At 45.3% G+C, this 16,562-nt stretch overlaps 1 protein-coding gene across 1 annotated transcript in view; it reads left to right on the forward strand.

Moving 5' to 3' along the window:
- Positions 1-1,068: 1,068 nt before the first annotated feature.
- Positions 1,069-16,562, forward strand: part of Hadh (hydroxyacyl-CoA dehydrogenase) — a 35,781-nt gene continuing 20,287 nt past the window's right edge. Inside the window, exon 1 of the mRNA XM_070022417.1 lies at positions 1,069-1,291. Within this exon, the coding sequence (XP_069878518.1) occupies positions 1,160-1,291 (132 nt within the window). The 5' untranslated portion in view covers positions 1,069-1,159. The remainder of the gene's footprint in view (positions 1,292-16,562) is intronic.

A 16,562-nucleotide genomic window follows, 5' to 3' on the forward strand; every position in this document is an offset into this window, starting at 1 on the left:
ACTGTGGGAAATAAGTTCTTATTTTTTATAAGACACTCAATTTATAGTGCTTTGTTATAGCAGCTTAAATGAGCTAAGGTAAGTGGTTAATCCTTTTTTCCTAAGGAAAAGAAAAATCTGAGAATGTACCCTACTTAGACATCCTAGTGTATATTACACACGTATCTTTTTAAATTTTTTATATGCCAGTCTCAGGACCTGAGCTTGCCCCTGAACTTTTTTTGCTCAAGTTAAGCACTCTACTATTTGAGCCACAGCTTCATTTCTGGCTTTTTTGGGTAGCTAATTGGAGATAGAGTCTCATAGACTTTACTTCCCTGGGCTGGTTTTGAACCCTGATCCCCAGATCAGTAGTCAGGATTACAGGCATGATTTAAATTTATTTTTTTTCTTTTGGTCGGCCATGGGGCTTGAACTCTGGGCCTGGGAGCTGTCCCTCAGCTCTTCAGCTCAAGGCTAGCACTCTACCACTTGAGCTACTGAGCCACTCCCGGTGGTTTATTGGAGATAAGAGTTTCACAGCCTTTTCTGCCCGGGCTGGCTTTGAACCAGGATCCTCAGATCTCAGCTTCCTGAGTAGCTAGGATTACAGGCGTGAGCCAAAGGTGCCCGGCTTCCATGGATAAATTTTTATGTTACTAAGATACAACAAATACAAAGTATTCACATAAGATTGGCCAAGTCTCCCAATGATGAGAGATTCCTTTTCTACTCTGTCTAGTATGATCAGTTTCTCCCCAAAGAGTACTCTCTGAAGCTATCCACGTGTTCGCTGCCTTGCCCCCGATGCAGTGTTGAAACAGGTACAGCAAGGTCAGGTCTCCCCTGCCTGATCTCTGCGTTGGAGCGCACGGTCTTTGACTTTCGTTCGGCGCGATCGCAGCTAAATTTCCTTCCTCTGGGCGCAGAACAGGGCGCCACGACCCCCACGTGGGCCCCACGGACCCAGCAAATCCTCCTCCCAGCCCGGGAGCGGTAGGCGGGGCTGACCTCGAATCCCCGCCCCTCTCGGTGACGTCACGGCCCGCGGAGGCTCCGCCCCCCAGAGGTCGCTCGCCTTGGGGTTGCCCGCACTGCCGCCTCCGCCGCGGCCGACTTCCTCGTCGGGCTCCGCCGCCGCCGCCGCCGTCGCCGCCGCCGGCTCGGTCCTCGCCACACCATGGCTTTCGTCACCAGGCAGTTCGTGCGCTCCGTCTCCTCCTCGTCCTCCGCGTCGGCCTCGGCGAAGAAGATCATGGTCAAGCACGTGACGGTCATCGGCGGCGGGCTGATGGGCGCCGGCATCGCGCAGGTGAGCGCGGCCCGGGGCGGCCGGCCGGGTGCAGGACCCGGATGCCCGCGGGGACGGGGGGCGCTGCGGCCCGCGCCCCGAAGGGTCGAAATACCTTGCACAGCCTCCTCCCCACCCTCAAAGTGCGGGGTCTTCCACCCGGTCCGGCTTTTCTCCATGTCTGAAGTTCCAGCCGCGCCCGGGGCCCGAGGGCGGGCGGGGGGGGGGGGCGGCGTCCCGGGGGGGGTCCCGGGGGGGGACGGCGTCGGGGGGGGGGACGGCGTCGGGGGGGGGGCCGGCGTCCCGGGGGGAGGGGTCCCGGGGGGGGGACGGCGTCCCGGGGGGGGACGGCGTCGGGGGGGGGGACGGCGTCCCGGGCGGGGGAGGGGTCCCGGGGGGGGGGACGGCGTCCCGGGGGGGAGGGGTCCCGGGGGGGTCCCGGGGGGGGACGGCGTCCGGGGGGGGACAGCGTCCCGGGGGGGGACGGCGTCGGGGGGGGCCGGCGTCCCGGGCGGGGGAGGGGCCCCGGGGGGGGACGGCGTCCGGGGGGGGGGACAGCGTCCCGGGGGGCCCGCCGCGCACCACGTGGAGGCGGGTCGTGTGGCTGCTGCCCGGTGCAAGCCTCTGTCCCTCTGTCCCTCTGTCCCACCGTCCGACCTCCCCTCCCCCCCCCATTCTACAGTCGTAGTCGTTGTCAGAAGTTTTCTTAAACCCCCCTATTTCCCGAATTTGCCGGGTTATGAAGAGTAAAGGCCATCATCACTGTTGTCAGACTTTTAAAAGTCACCTACACGGAGCCCGCTTAGTCCCTGGCCCTCCGCCCAGGGTGGCTGGAGGCGACTTTGCCCTTTGACCTAGTACCCCGGGTGCCAGCAATCCTGCCGTCCCCGACCGCGGAGCCCGCGTGGGAGGAGGAGGATCAAGCCGTCCGGGGCCCGCTGTGGAAATCTGTCCTCTTGCAGCTCGAGAACCCTGCCCCGTGCCAACTGAGCTAGGGGTCAGGGACAGTTGTGCAGTTGATCACTCGAGTACTGCCATGCGGCGTGTCGAGCACTGTAGTCTGTGGATTGTTCTTAGGTTGCACTCTTGCTTGGGTTGGTGAACCATGGTATGGTTTTGTTTTGGGGAGTGGGGAGGCAGTCCTGGGGCTTGAACTCAAGGCCTGGGCGCTACCCCTGATCTCTTTTGCTCAAGGCTAGCGTTCTGCCACTTGAGCTGGGCTGGCTTGGGACCATGGTCTTCAGATCTCAGCCTCCTGAGTAGCTAGGAATACAAGCATGAGCCACCAGAGCCATGGGTTTTTGTTTTTGTTTTTATATATCCTAGCTGATTATACTTTTAGCTCTTTGGAACTAGATTCCTCCCTCCCTACCCACCCTTTCTTTCTTTTTTGGAGGAGGATGTGGGACAGTTCTCTTCACCTAAATTTTCCCAAGTGGGCCTGGGAATGGGTCTTACCCTCACCACAGTAGCTATAGTCATGAAAGTTTTGTGCATTTTTTATCTTTTTCAATCAAGTCCACATTCCCATGCTTGCTTTGAAAAAAACAACAATCTTTATTATTGTTATTGTATCTTAAATTTCACCTCCCACAATTTGTTTTGCAACATATTAATTTGATTGCATTGTGTGTGTGAGTATGTGTGTGTGTGTGCACGCACGTATGCACATGCATGCATGCATGCATACCAGTACTGAACCTTGAACTCAGGGTCTGGGTACTGTCCCTGAACGTTGTCACTCAAAGCTAGTGCTCTACTACTTGAGTTACAGCTCCACTTCTGGCTTTTTAGTGCTGAGAGTCTCTTGAGTCACTTTCCAGCCTGGGCTGGCTTCAAACTATATAATCCTCAGCTCTCAGCCTCCTGAATAGGTATGATTACAGATATGAGCCACCAGTACCTGGCTTAATTTGATTGATTTCATCCCCAAATCGTTATTTCTACAATATTTTTCCTTGTAGTTTCTTACTGTGTCACATCTCTTTCGCAATCACGCTTTTCTTTTTGACATTACCCTTTTCTGAGGATGTCCTGCCTGCTGTTCTAGAGTCCTCATAAGCCATATTATAGGTGAGAGAGAAGGAGTAATAAGTACTTCAACATACAAGTTTTACACATCTGGGAGTCTGTGTAGGAGTGCACCTGTGACCCTCTACCCCAACACTGTGCGTAGTATATGCTGGGCAGTGGTAAGAGCTGAGTGTCCTCTGCCTGTAATGATCAACATCTTCATTGTAGCTCTCCTCTCTTGTTGCCCTTTTGCCTCTTATCTGCTTTCTTACCTAGTCTTTGTTGCTGAGGTAAGTCCTTAATGTTTAGGTGTAAAGTATTGATCATCAGTGCCTGCTTTGTCTTTAATAACTTTTACTGTAAATGTCAGCTGATATCAGTATATTTATTCAGAGTCCATTGAAAAGAGGAAGGATGTCTTTCATTGTATTAGTAAATAAGCCATGAAAGCACAGACAGGAATTAGCATCTAGCTTGTTCAACGAATTCCCATTTAGCTTCATCTTCCTGGAGTCTTCTGAAGTCGTTTTAATCAGAAGGCAGTTCTGTGTACAATTTTCATTTATCATCTTCAACGTATGTTCCAGTTTGTTCTGGGCAAGATGAAAAAAAGTAAATAGATTTTTGTAGCTGCCAAATGCATTTTTCAAGCAATTAAGCAAATTTTGACAAGTGAGGGCTGTAGTTGATTTTATGTGAACAGAGTTCAGGCCATTAGTACATGTGTACTTTTCAAAAGTATCTCCTTTGCCTGTTGTTTTCCTTTCTTTTTTTGAATTTTAAAATCCCTTAGGCTGCAGGTTAATATTTAAGTAAGTCAGCTTGTTTTATGTATTTGCCTATTATACACTTCTGGGTTGGTCTGATCGGTAGTTTATCTTCAACAGACTGTTAGAGTAGCTTTGTAGCATAAAATGAAATGAGTGGAGACAGATTGGTTTCTTTTTGGAGGGGAAAGGGTAGAAAAGGAAAAGAAAAATTTCTCAGAAAGAATCATTTTCTAATCTTTGCTTTGTTCCTTGCCTTCTGTCAGGCTGAGGAGTCCAGAAAGTTCAGGACTTTTATAAAATTATTACCAAGGAGCCAGGGGGAGTAGCATTTAAGAAACTTTTTCGTACATTACACTTGTTCAGGAAAGTGAGAAAGTTTGAACTTGTAGAGGTAAATTTGTCTCACCAAATCCTACAACTCTCCCCCCTCCCCTTTTAAAAAGCACATTTCTTTTGGGAAAGTGCATTTTAAGCTAAGTAGGGGCAGGGAAGCATTCTCAGCAATAGATGAACATTTCCCAGACTTTGTGCCCCTGTACGGTGTTCAGTAAAGAAGACACAATAGTCTAAAAATTCCTCTTCCTTCACTGAGTTTTTTCCCAGCTCATCTTGCTGTCATCAGCTTTGAAGTTTCTGATGCTGAATGAAAGAAAAATTGGAATTGCTTTGTGTTTTCTTTTCCTTTTGGTATTGGGCCTTAAACTAAAGATCTGGGGTGCTCTACCACTTGAAACTAGTTCCACTTCCAGCTTTTGGTGATTAACTAGAGTTTCACAAACTTTCCTGCCCAGGCTGTCTTTGAACCATGATTCTCAGCCTTCTGAGTAGCTAAGATTATAGGTGTGAGATACCATTGCCTGGCTAGGAGGGGATATTTTTATTCCTAGGTATTCATTTCCTCCTAAAGGGCATGGGTGTTACCTGTTTTATCACCCTTTCATTCGATTTTAGTTTTTCTTTGCTGTGTTCTCCATCCAGCTTTACCTATATCTGCTTCTTGCTGGAGGTTTTAATTTCCTTTCCTTTCTGTTAGGCACACACACTATTCTCTAGCCCTTCACCATCCCCATGTTGGGTTATGCTGATGATGCAGCAGTTCCTGGTGTGGGGTGGTCTGAGCTTGAAAGGCCAGGCTCTGTGGTTCCTGCCTGAGTGTAGATCTTAGCTTTCTTCTCCTGGTTGTAGGAACCTTGGGCAAGTCATTAATCACTTTCTGCCCGTCCCCATCTGGAAATAATCATACTTACTTCACTGTTGAAAGAGTTAAATGAGCTACTGTATGCTTAGAGTAGTCTTTATGTGTTCAATAGTAACTGTTCAGTAAATCTTGGTTGCCTTTATATAGATCCATCAGTCTAATCCAATGATTATTTCATTTACTTAAATTTTCTGAAATGTTTCTGAAGAGATTTTGTTCAAAAAGGTAGGGCATTCAAACCGTTTTAGGAACATTCAAATTGACTTAGGGAATGATTGAGAAACTTAATACTAGTGCCCCATTAACTCGATTTGGGGTGTTGCCATGAGTTCACACCCATAAGATGTTTGGAACAGAGCCTTGCACTTAGACACTCTACAAATGTAAAATTTTATTTGGTCATAGCAGTTTAATATGACCGTATAATAACCCTTCCCTCAGAGATGGTACTTGTGGGCAAAGGTCAGAGGCACAGCTGAGGTTTCTCTACTTCTACTGTCTGGGATTCCTGAAGCTGAGAAGCAAAGTTCTACCTGCAACTATGGCACCTGCTGTCTTGTAGGGAGAAACAAAGGACCCTCCATCCTGTCTGAAGTCCGTAGATTCTCCTCAACTCTAGACTCAATTTGAGGGGCTGTTTACCCTCTCTCGGTGGATACTGTGCAGCCATCTTGGTCATCCTAGATTCAGAGTCACTTACCTCAAATCAATTACTTCATCATGTTCACTTTCTTTCCCCTCTAGATCTCCCCAGAGCTTCTTCCTTCAGTTACTGCTCTTTCAGCCATCAATATTCTGCAGGCTAGTTCACCATCAGTATCTCCTCCGTCCTGAGAAAGGCCCCATTACTCCCCCTGTCTCACCTGTGATTCCTGGAGGTCTTGTTCCCTTGAATTTTCACGGGATCCTCATAGCAAAAACTTAGGAAAAAACCTCCCAGCACTGTAACATTGCCACATGAGCAGTTTAGATTTGCGACTCGTCTCTCCTTAAGGGATCCAGCATGCAACATCTTGCAGTGTTTCTTAAATATAACTAAGACTTGACTGTCACTGTTGACCTGTAAAATTTAGTTCTCCATTTTTCAAAATTTATGGGAGGTGGGAAACCTTGGAGAGACATTATTTCCCCTATATTGCCAAACCTGAATGTCTACTGAATTTTTAAAAAAAATCTGTGTGTTTAACAGAATTACAGTCTAAGAATGGCAGTGTATTTTCTTGGCTTTGTAGAAACACTTTTTGAAATCTAAAAAATTAAGGTTGAGTAAGAGGCCTGGCTAATTATCTCTCTGAAGAACAAACCAGCTAGCTGAAGTGGTAGTGGTGGCTAGAAACCTCAAGAGAGCATTTTTTTCTGATTGTTGAAGACCAGCATGGTGAAGATGAGTGAAGACAGTGTGGGCTGATGGCAGAGTTCAAGGTATCCCACACCAGAGCCCACCTTAAACCCAGAACTACCAGTTCTGAGAGAAGCAGCTGATGACTTTGCTCTCTGGATCAGACCTAGGCATGGTGTAGAGGCACAGAAGCTTGGGTGGGAGAAGTAGGGGACAGGGACAGTTCCTGTTGTGGGATTGGGAAGAGGTCAGAATTCAGATGTAAGGAAACTTCGCCAAACTTTAGGATTTGGGGAGAACATATGATGGAGGAAGCAAGGGACATCTAGCAAAGCTATGAAGAGGGATGGAGGGAATGCTATCACTGGACCAGCTGATGGAGCCTCAGGTTCTGCTTCCAGTCTGGTGCAATGTTTGCAAGAATTCATAAATCTACTATGCCGCTGCTTGGCATGCCTTACTTGAGCCCTTTGGCCAGTATACTTGGGGGCTTTTAACATGCGTGCTGTTCTCTTGGCCTATTTTTATAGCTCTAAAGTACCTAGTCTAAAAATATTTCCTCTTTGGCTGAGCCTCCTTCCATCAGGCCCAGGAAAGACATGGAGCTGAGGGCACAGCCTTCAAATAAAATATTTTCCATTGCCGACTGCTTTCCTTCAAAGTCTTAGCGTGTGTAGGTCATCATAATAATGACGAGAGCTCTTAGTAGGTTGACTTGAATAATTGTCACTTAAGAATAATTGCCAAGACGAGTTCTCTTCATTCTAAAACAACAGATGTTCACAGGATTCTTTGGGACAGCAGCTCAAGATTGAGGTTAAAGAACAAATATTGTTCAGCCGATTATAACTTGCAAATGGTGGCACTGTTAAGGAAGCTCAAGAAGGGTTGGTTTTAGGAGAAACTGTAGCTCAGGAGAGAATATGCTGGTTTCAGACATGTTTGGAATTATGGGAATGGTTAAAATTCAGAAAGAAAAGACATAGAGCCCAGAGATATCAAATACCAAAGTAGAACCTCAAAGGGAAGATGGGAACATTGATTTGGAGGCTGAGGAGATCAAGAAAAGTCCATTTTTATGACAAAAGGGATTAGAAATAATTGCAATTTCGAAATGGCAACTCTTAATTGGCAGAATTTCCTTTCCTTATGTGCATTGCTGCTCAGACATAAAAGATGAAGCCAAGGAATGGGTGCGGGCTTCAACTTCTAAGGACAGTGTCTTAGTGTGCCTTCTCTTGCTGTAACAGTACCTGAACCTGGGTAACCTATGAAGAAAGGAGGTTTATTTAGCCTATAATTCTGGAGGTTGGAATGTCCAAGATTGGGCAGCTAGATTTGATAAGTATCATACTTGAACTCATCGTGAAAAGTAGAAGGATAAGCAGGCTCATGCAAAATAGGAACAGAGAAAGAATCCAAACTCACTTTTCCTCCCCCTGCCCTGGGGGGTTGGAAGGTAGTGGTAGGAGGGTTTTAAGTACTGGGACTTGAACTCCTCAGGGCTGGCAGTCTACCACTTCAGCCACACCTCCAGTCCCAGCATTTTTTTTTTGCTGGTTAATTGGAGATGAGTCTCTTGGGGATTTGTCTGCCCAGGGCTGGCTTGGAACCTTGATCCTAAGATCTGTCTCCTGAGTAGCTGAGGATTACAGGCATTAGCCACTAACACCTATCTGCCAAACTCACTTTCTAACAACTTGTTCTTTAAGGACTAGCCCATTAACTCATTTTTTTAATGAAAGCATTCCTGCCCTGATAGCCCAAACACTGCCCTCATAGCTCAAGCACTAGTCCCCACCGTCTAACACCAACACTACTGTGGTCAGTAACTGTCACGTAGAAATTTTGGTATAGACAGCTATTATGATTTGAATGTTTGTTTCCTCCAAATTTCATGTTAAAACTTACTCCTGAGTGCAGCAGTATTAAGAACTAGGGCGTTTGATTAGGCAATTTGGACTCTGCCTTTGTAAACTGAGTAGTATCTTATACAAGGGCTTATCTCTTCCACTGTGGCAGGACACAGTTGTGTGCCCTCCAGAGGAGTGTATCAACAAAACCCCATCTTGGAAGCAGAAAGTGGCCTCCCCAGACAGCATACTGGCAGGCATCTTGATCTTGGATTTCTAGCCCCAGATTTGTGAGGAATAAAGTTGTACTGTTTATAAAGTATCCAGTCTGTGGTATTTTTGTTGTAGCAGTGCAAAGACAGAAGCCACATTATTAGGGCTGAGGAACTGATTCAGCTCAGGAGAAAATGGAAGCTCCAGAAGTAGTAGTGAATAGAGTTGTAGCAGACAGGCTGGGTGTACTCTCCATGTATCCAGCTTTGGTCTAAGCACTTTAAACACATTAATATCTCCATTAAAAAATTTTCCTTTGGATAGGAGGGAGGAAATGGGAGCGAATAGGGAACAGATGACACTGAGTGAAAGGAAATGTACTCATTACCTGACTCATGTAAATGTAACCCCTCTGTATATCACCTCTATAATAATAGTAAAGTAAATTAAAAAAAAATTTCCTGGCCTGGTGCCAGTGGCTCATGCCTATAATCCTAGCTACTCAGGAGGCTGAGATCTGAGGATCTCGGTTCAAAGCCAGCCCAGGCAGGAAAGTCCATGAGACCCTGAAATCCAATAAACCCCTAGAAAAAAGGGAGGTGGTACTGTGGTTCAAGTGGTAGAGCACTCACCGTTAGCTGAGGAGCTGAGGGACAGCACCCAGGCCCAGAGTTCAAGCTCCACAACTTAAAAAAAAATTTTTTTCCCCCTTTGATGCTGGCTGTCAAACACAGCCATGCTCATGCCAACATGCTTTACCACTGAGCTACATCCATGGCCCCAATCATTAAGTTGTATCCTCAGACAACAGATCATACAGAGGCAGCAAATTTGCCCCAAATTACACTGGAAGTGGTAAGCTGGTGTCTTAGTTGGCTTTGTGCAGCTGTAACAAAATGCCTAAGACAGGTACTTGTTGAAGAATGGACACATTTTCTCATACCTCCAGAGATGGAGAAGTCCAAGATCATGATCCTGGAGTTTGGTGTCTAATGGGGACCTTCTTGCTGTGTTCTTGAGAGGGGAAGACACACTTCTCATAGACAGACAAGTGACAGAATAAGCTGGATAGACTCTGCTTTTATAAAGGCACCTGATCCCATTCACAGCCTACTCCTCACTTAAAGTCCCTACCTCCCAATACAGCCACCTTGTCAACTCCTGACTTTGGAGGGGATTAAAATACAGCAGTGAGAGTTTACACCTAGGAAGTCTAGTTCTAGAACTTATTCCCCAAATACCACTGTGCCACCCAATAATGGAAGGGCTTGCTTTGGTGGTTAAGCAAGTAAGAGCCTGTCTAAAAAGTGGAAGAACACAGGAGGAAAAGAAGGAAGGAAACCAATCTTGTGATCAGAAGCTATAAGCTCAAGCAGAATAAAATACAGTTAAGCCTGAGCCAAGTGGGGCTTGGGGCTCTGATCTCTGCACAGTTGAAACTGTGAATAACGTGGGGGGGGGGGCAGATAATTTCATAGTGCTCAATACTTGGTGTGCTGCTGAAACCCAGTGGTCATGCAGAGATGATCAGTACTATGATTATTTTAGCAGTTGCTTGCCCCACAATAACGTTAGGATGCTATGAAATGCTTACAGTAGTACACTATCCACGACAGTTTTATGCAGTTATGATTGTTACTGCATCTTTATGTTTGGTTATCTTTAATTGATAATGCTACCATGTATGGTTTTTGTTTTGTTTTGTTTTTTATTGTAAAAATGCTGTACAGAGGGGTTATAGTTACATGAATAGGGTAATAAGCACATTTCATAGTGAGCATTGTTACCTCCTCCTTCCATGTATGGTTTTTGTTTATGGATTGAGAGTTTGATACATTTAACCTTCTTACAAAAAGTTATTATTTCAAAGTAGTAAAAAAAATTTAGTCTCCAAGAAGAAATGTGGGTATAAGTGGATGCACATAGTTTAAAGCCTTGTTTAAGAGGCTGTATCTGTGGCTAATAACAGACCTGAGGCTCTTGCAATAGGAGGAAGAGGCGCTCTAAAATACACACATTAAGCTATCACCATATGCCAGGCACCGGTGTTGGTATCTGACATACTAATTCATTCAATTTCCTCAACAATCCTGCTATTCCAGTTTCACAGCTAAGAAGACAGCTAGCAGAGACTAAGGAAAAATTTCCAGCTCCTAGTTGGCACATAGACACTAGAGGCTGGCTCTTGTCCAGCTAAAGTGTTATTCAGATAGCTGCCCTCTTAACCTTTGCTTGGAGTCAGGAACAGCACGTGAGCAGGTAGCACCAGCTTCAAGGCTCACTCTCATGCTCAACTTTCAGTGAGATAGTGCACCTCCTCTCAGAGGCTGTTATGAGGATAAGATGGGATACTTTATGAGAAATAAAGGCTTTCTGAGAGCAGATTTGTTTGTTTTACCATTTTATCGCAGGGCTTGGACTGGTACAAGGCAGGTGTTGAGTGACTTAGTAGCAGGCAATAATCAATGAAGGGATTACTGTAAGGCTGCACTCTGAACTGCATTATACCCTAGATGGTAGTTCTCTGTTTCAAGGGGCACATCCATTGGGATGGGTCTCAGAAGCAGAAGCACTCACTACCAGGAAGCCAAGTTTTTTCATCTATGACTTTTTTTTGGTCAGTTGTGGGGCTCGAACTCAGGGACTAGGAGCATCCCTGAGCTCTTTAGCTCAAGGCTAGTGCTCTACCACTTTGAGCCAGAGCTCCATTTCTTGTTTTCTAGTGGTTAATTGGAGATAAGAGTCTCATGGACTTTCCTGCCCAAGCTGGCTTTGAGCTATGAATCTCAGATCTCAGTCTCCTGAGTAGCTAGGATTATAGGCATGAGCTACCAGCATCCAGCTTATCTATGACTTTTGATCATTTGATAGAAACTATTTTCTGCTAACTTCTTCATTGTTCTTACTGAAACTGTTAAATAGCTCCCTACTGTCCAGACTGCTTGGTTGCCAAAAAACTATAGCACTTCTTGTTCTGTTCTTAGTTTTAAACGGATATGTAATTGAGAACTGCAAATAAAGAATCATTAAAGTCTCAGGTTATTGACAAGAAGCATCATATCTATCATAGGAAAGTTGACCTCACCAGTAAGTGGGGATAATTCTTGCAAGAAGTAAAGGAAGAGAGATGTGAAATGGAAGATACAATATTTGAGGTGTAAAGGAAACAGCTGAACAACTTGAATGGGATGCCCTGTTTTTCTGTATATGCTAGTGCCTGGACATTGTTCTTTAGCTTTTTCACTCAAGGCTCATACCCTACCACTAAGCCATAGCTCCACTTCTGGGTGTGTGTGTCTGTGTGTCTGTGTGTCTGTGTGTAGAGATTAGAGTCTCAAAAACTTCCCTGCCTCACTGGCTTGGAGCCCTGATAGGCATGAGCCACTGGTACCCATCCAAGTTTTATACTTTGAAACCTGGGCCTGGTAGAGGAAGGAAGGGAGACTGGAGAGCATGTCTTAAGTTCTACTTTCACAAATATAAACCTCTTGAGGGTTGGGAGAGAAATGGACTTAGAGGCTGGAAGTCCATTTAGGAGGAATGCTAAGGAAGCAATATGCCCCTAAATTAGCATTTAGGATATTGGTATATTCTAGAAAGGGAAATATAGACCCAAGTGTCAATACTATATTATTCACCGTAAAGGTTTATTTAATAATAGTGTACATTACCATGTACCCCTACTTTTTTGACATTTGATCTCCTGGTTACCATACAGGTTAAGCGACACCAAATTGTTTTGCAGACTAAGGGCTTTAAGCTTATTTGAGGGGATCTGGAAATTCTATGATCATTTTTAAATTTGTGTTTTCATTGTTGATCCTAAGATTAATGAAAGGATATTATGGGTGATATGATTGTTTTTATTACTAGTGAGATCTGAAACATCAATGCCCTACATATGTTTATATTCATATTATTTGTGCCCGGTGGAATCACAATGCCTCTTCCAAGTACATTTTGCCATAGTTTGAACAATGCTAGTGATAGGAGAATGAAACAATTACAGACATTTGTTGATGCTGTTCTAAGAACTGTTGGGGCTAGGAATGTGGCTTGGTGGTAGAGTGCTTGCCTAGCATGCATGAAAGCCCTGGGTTCGATTCCTCAGCACCACATAAACGGAGAAGGCTGGAAGTAGTACTATGGCTCAAGTGGTAGAGCACTAGCCTTGAACACAGGCTCAGGGACAGGGCCTAGGTAATGAGTTCAAGCACGAGGACCAGAAAAAAAAAGAACTTTTGCTGTGTGTATGTGTGTTTATCTGTGTGTTGGTATTGAGTCTTGAACCCAGGGCCTGGGTGCTTGTCCCTTAGCTTTTTTGCTCAAGGCTGGAGCTGTACCACTTGAGCCACAGCTCTACTTCTGGGTTTTTATTGGTTTATTGGAGGTAAGAGTCTCATGGATTTGTCTACTTGGGCTAACTTTGAACTGTGATCCTCACATCTCAGACTCCTGAGTAGCTAGGGTTATAGACATGAGCTACCAGCACCCCACATAGCAAAGAACTGAGCATTGTGATGGTCACCACAGTATTTATACTATAGACGTGTGTTGCCTGGGTCTTCTCTTTGGATGAATTATTAGTTATTGGCATAAAAGATGACTTTTCATGTTCCAGATATCAAGCACAATCATATACTTGTTTCATTCAGATTTTAATATTGTAATCATCTCACTTCCAAGAGACTATAGATCTGTAAAATGACACTTGGTTAAAATTAGCATTTGAACTTGGAGCACTGGTTAACTGAAGTGAATAGGGTTCAGCAGGCCCAACATCTGGCGCAGGGAAGGTTCTTTTGAGAGCTGGCATTACAGCGACCAGCCTCTGTGGACCCTGGTTTTAGTTGGTTGTAGTGTCTTTCAAAGGATTTCTTCTCCAGGAGATTCTGGATTTTTTCCCCATCATAAAGGCCTATGGTGAAGAAAAGTGTGGGCCCTTGCTCAAGGGTGGTGGAGAGTAGTCAGAAGAAGCAGACACACAGGAATCAGTAGAAGGGGCAGGAGCACTACTGGGCTAACACACGGGGCCTTGCATTCCTTCTATTCATGCGAGGTAGCGCAGGGTCTGGCTGTTCTCCAGTCCCTGGAAGAGAGGGCTTATAGGGCTGACCTTTGTTTGGGAAACTTGGGGCAAGAGTCTTTGGGATAGTATTTTTGGAATAAGGAATGGAACTTTTCCATGGGCAGAGAGCAGTCTGAAGACATTGACACAACCCTGGTTTAAGGAGAGATTTACTGGCCTCTCCTAGTAGGGGAGGTTGTCCGTACCCCAGGGGAGGCTCGTGTGGTTGGAGGGAATACTGAGGATCGAAGATGGGGCCATCAGGGTATTGGAGCTCAGTGCTTGACATAGTGGCTGCCCCAGAATCATTCGTGGGTGTTTACCAAAATGCCAGTGACTAGGCACCATTCAGATGAAATTATTCCAAATCTGTGCAGGCGAGGCCTGGCTTTTTGTCATTAACCATCTCCCCAAATGATTTTTATCTGCAGTCAGATGGGAATGCAGATCTTAGATCTGGGTCATCCCCTCCCAACCAGCTTTAGAAACACTTGCAAGAGTTGTTGCGCCACGGCTCACTGGGCTGCACCCAGGCAGAGCATGGCTGGGTCTGTGGTACAGGCTAAGGGTTTACATTTCTAACAGACTTCTCCAGGGACTTTCCTGCTGCTGCTGGCCCAGGAACCCTGTATAGTCACAGCGTAATTAAGGTGGCTTGGATTGCTTTTGTTTTTTTGTTTTTTGCTTTTTGGGGGTCCGGTCGTGGGGCCTGAACTCTGTGCCTGGGCGCTGTCCCTCAGCTCTTCAGCTCAAGGATAGCGCTCTACCACTTGAGCCACAGTGCCACTTCCGGCTTTTTTCTTATGTGGTACTGAGGAATCAAACCCAGGGCCTCAGGCATGCAAGGCAAGCGCTCTACCACTGAGCCACCTTCCCAGCCCCTTGGATTGCTTTTGTGTCTATAACACTGATACAAAAACTCATTTGTCTAGATAGCTGCTCTGTTTTGTTGAGCAGTTTTTGTAATTAGCATGACTGTGACTTGAAGTTAAAAGATGACTTACTGGTGGTGTGTGTTTGTGTATCATGTACTAGCTATGTGCATAGATATACAATTTTAACCTCTCTAAGCCTCAGTTTCTCTCAATTCATCAACAAAATGGAACACTAACACAGTTTTGTAGGGACTGTTAAAGTATATATATATTTTTAAATTTTTTTTTAATTTTTAATTTTTTCGTCGGTTGTGGGGCTTGAACTCTGGGCCTGGGCACTGTCCCTCAGCTCTTCAGCTCAAGGGTAGCACTCTACCACTTGAGCTGCAGCGCCACTTCTGGTTTTCTGGTGGTTTATTGGAGATAATTTTGTGGGCTTTCCTGCCCTGGCTGGCTTTGAACCTCGATCCTCAGATCTCAGCCTCCTGAGTAGCTAGGATTACAGGCGTGAGCCACTGGTGCCCTGCCATGGTCTGAGTGTTCTTGGGCAAGTGACACACCCTCTCTAATCCCATTTCATCTTTTTTTTTTTTTTTTTTTTTTTTGCAAAAAGGATGTTGTCTACTTCAGAAATTGACTTGGGAAAATGCAGATTGAAGATTGACAGTGAGTGCTTTTGTTTTTACTGTACGTGGCTTTCTTTTAATTGAAGATTTAAGCTCTTTCTATTAGTTGAGATTAAGTAGAGACCTCCACTGGCTTTCCTGGGAGGAGGCACAAGTACATGAATAACTCAGGAAGAAGTATGCCAGCCTCCAGAAAGCCTGTGACTGCCTTCCTGAGTTAGCCAGTCTGAATAGAGGACCTGCAGCTCTGCTGGATTGCCTGGGGTATGGGAAGGGAGTTGGATAAGAGTCTACCCTATGGTAGCTCTTGGGCTGACCCAGCCAGAGGAGAAAAGTACCATGCCGCTGTGAAGCAAGGTTGCAAGCAAAGGCGAATCGACACATCTAATCCTGTAGATGTTCTGTGAAGCAGCTAATGCACCACCAGCATTACGGCATTATAGATACCTGGGCTTTGCAGAGGTGAATAAGGCATGAAGTTGCCTGTAAGCAGTTGTCTCTGGAGCCTGTCTGTTGGAAGTGATTGCAAGACGTGAATGTTGGATTGATTTCTGCAGATAAGTGGGGAAAAAAACGCTGTTGTAACGTGGAATCACTTGAAGTTATGCAGCAATGGGCTTTCTTGCTATGTAGTAGGTCACAGCAATAGAAATTCCTCCAGGCATTTGACAGCGGTAGGGGAGACAGTGAGCCCAGGTTCCTCTGAGAAATGAAGCTTTTTCTAACCTGTGAGGCAAAGATAAGATTTGCAAAGCAGGCTGTGATCTGTTCTAACTTCCTGGAAAGATTTTTTTTTTTCTGTCTGTCAGGTTCGGCTCTTCCTTGCTCCTACTGCATCTTCTAAGTAAGATAGGAAAACAAACATGCTTTATACACTCAGTCACTCTAACATGATCATGATTGTGTGCCATGTACTTCTCTCTCCTGGCACGCTGACTGGGAAGCCTTGATTTAATAGTGTTTTGGCCAGTGTCTGCATTTATGTGGCGCCTCTGGTGTGTTCTTGTGAATACCAGGATGGGGAAAGGCAGAGGCTGAGTTGGCAGTGTCTTCTGTTTGTGTTTATCGGAGGACTTTGGATATAGTACTGGAAGGTCAGCATTGAGGCCATGTTTTATGGCCATGCTCTTTTTGGCTGGATTTTACTGTTTTTCTAAATGTGCAGATGTGATCTGTCTTCCTTATGTGGTGTTTATCTTCTCTCCAGGTTATAAAATATAATTATGAGGCTAGCATTTTGCCATTCCTGCAACATAACCAAAATGTTTAGTGATGATCACTTTCAAACGCTATTATAATAATTTAGAGCCCGATGCCAGTGTCTCATACCTATAATC

This window comes from Dipodomys merriami, unplaced genomic scaffold (assembly GCF_024711535.1).
Source record: "Dipodomys merriami isolate MVZ:Mamm:240054 unplaced genomic scaffold, mDipMer1.0.p SCAF_15, whole genome shotgun sequence".
Classification (NCBI taxonomy): domain Eukaryota; kingdom Metazoa; phylum Chordata; class Mammalia; order Rodentia; family Heteromyidae; genus Dipodomys; species Dipodomys merriami.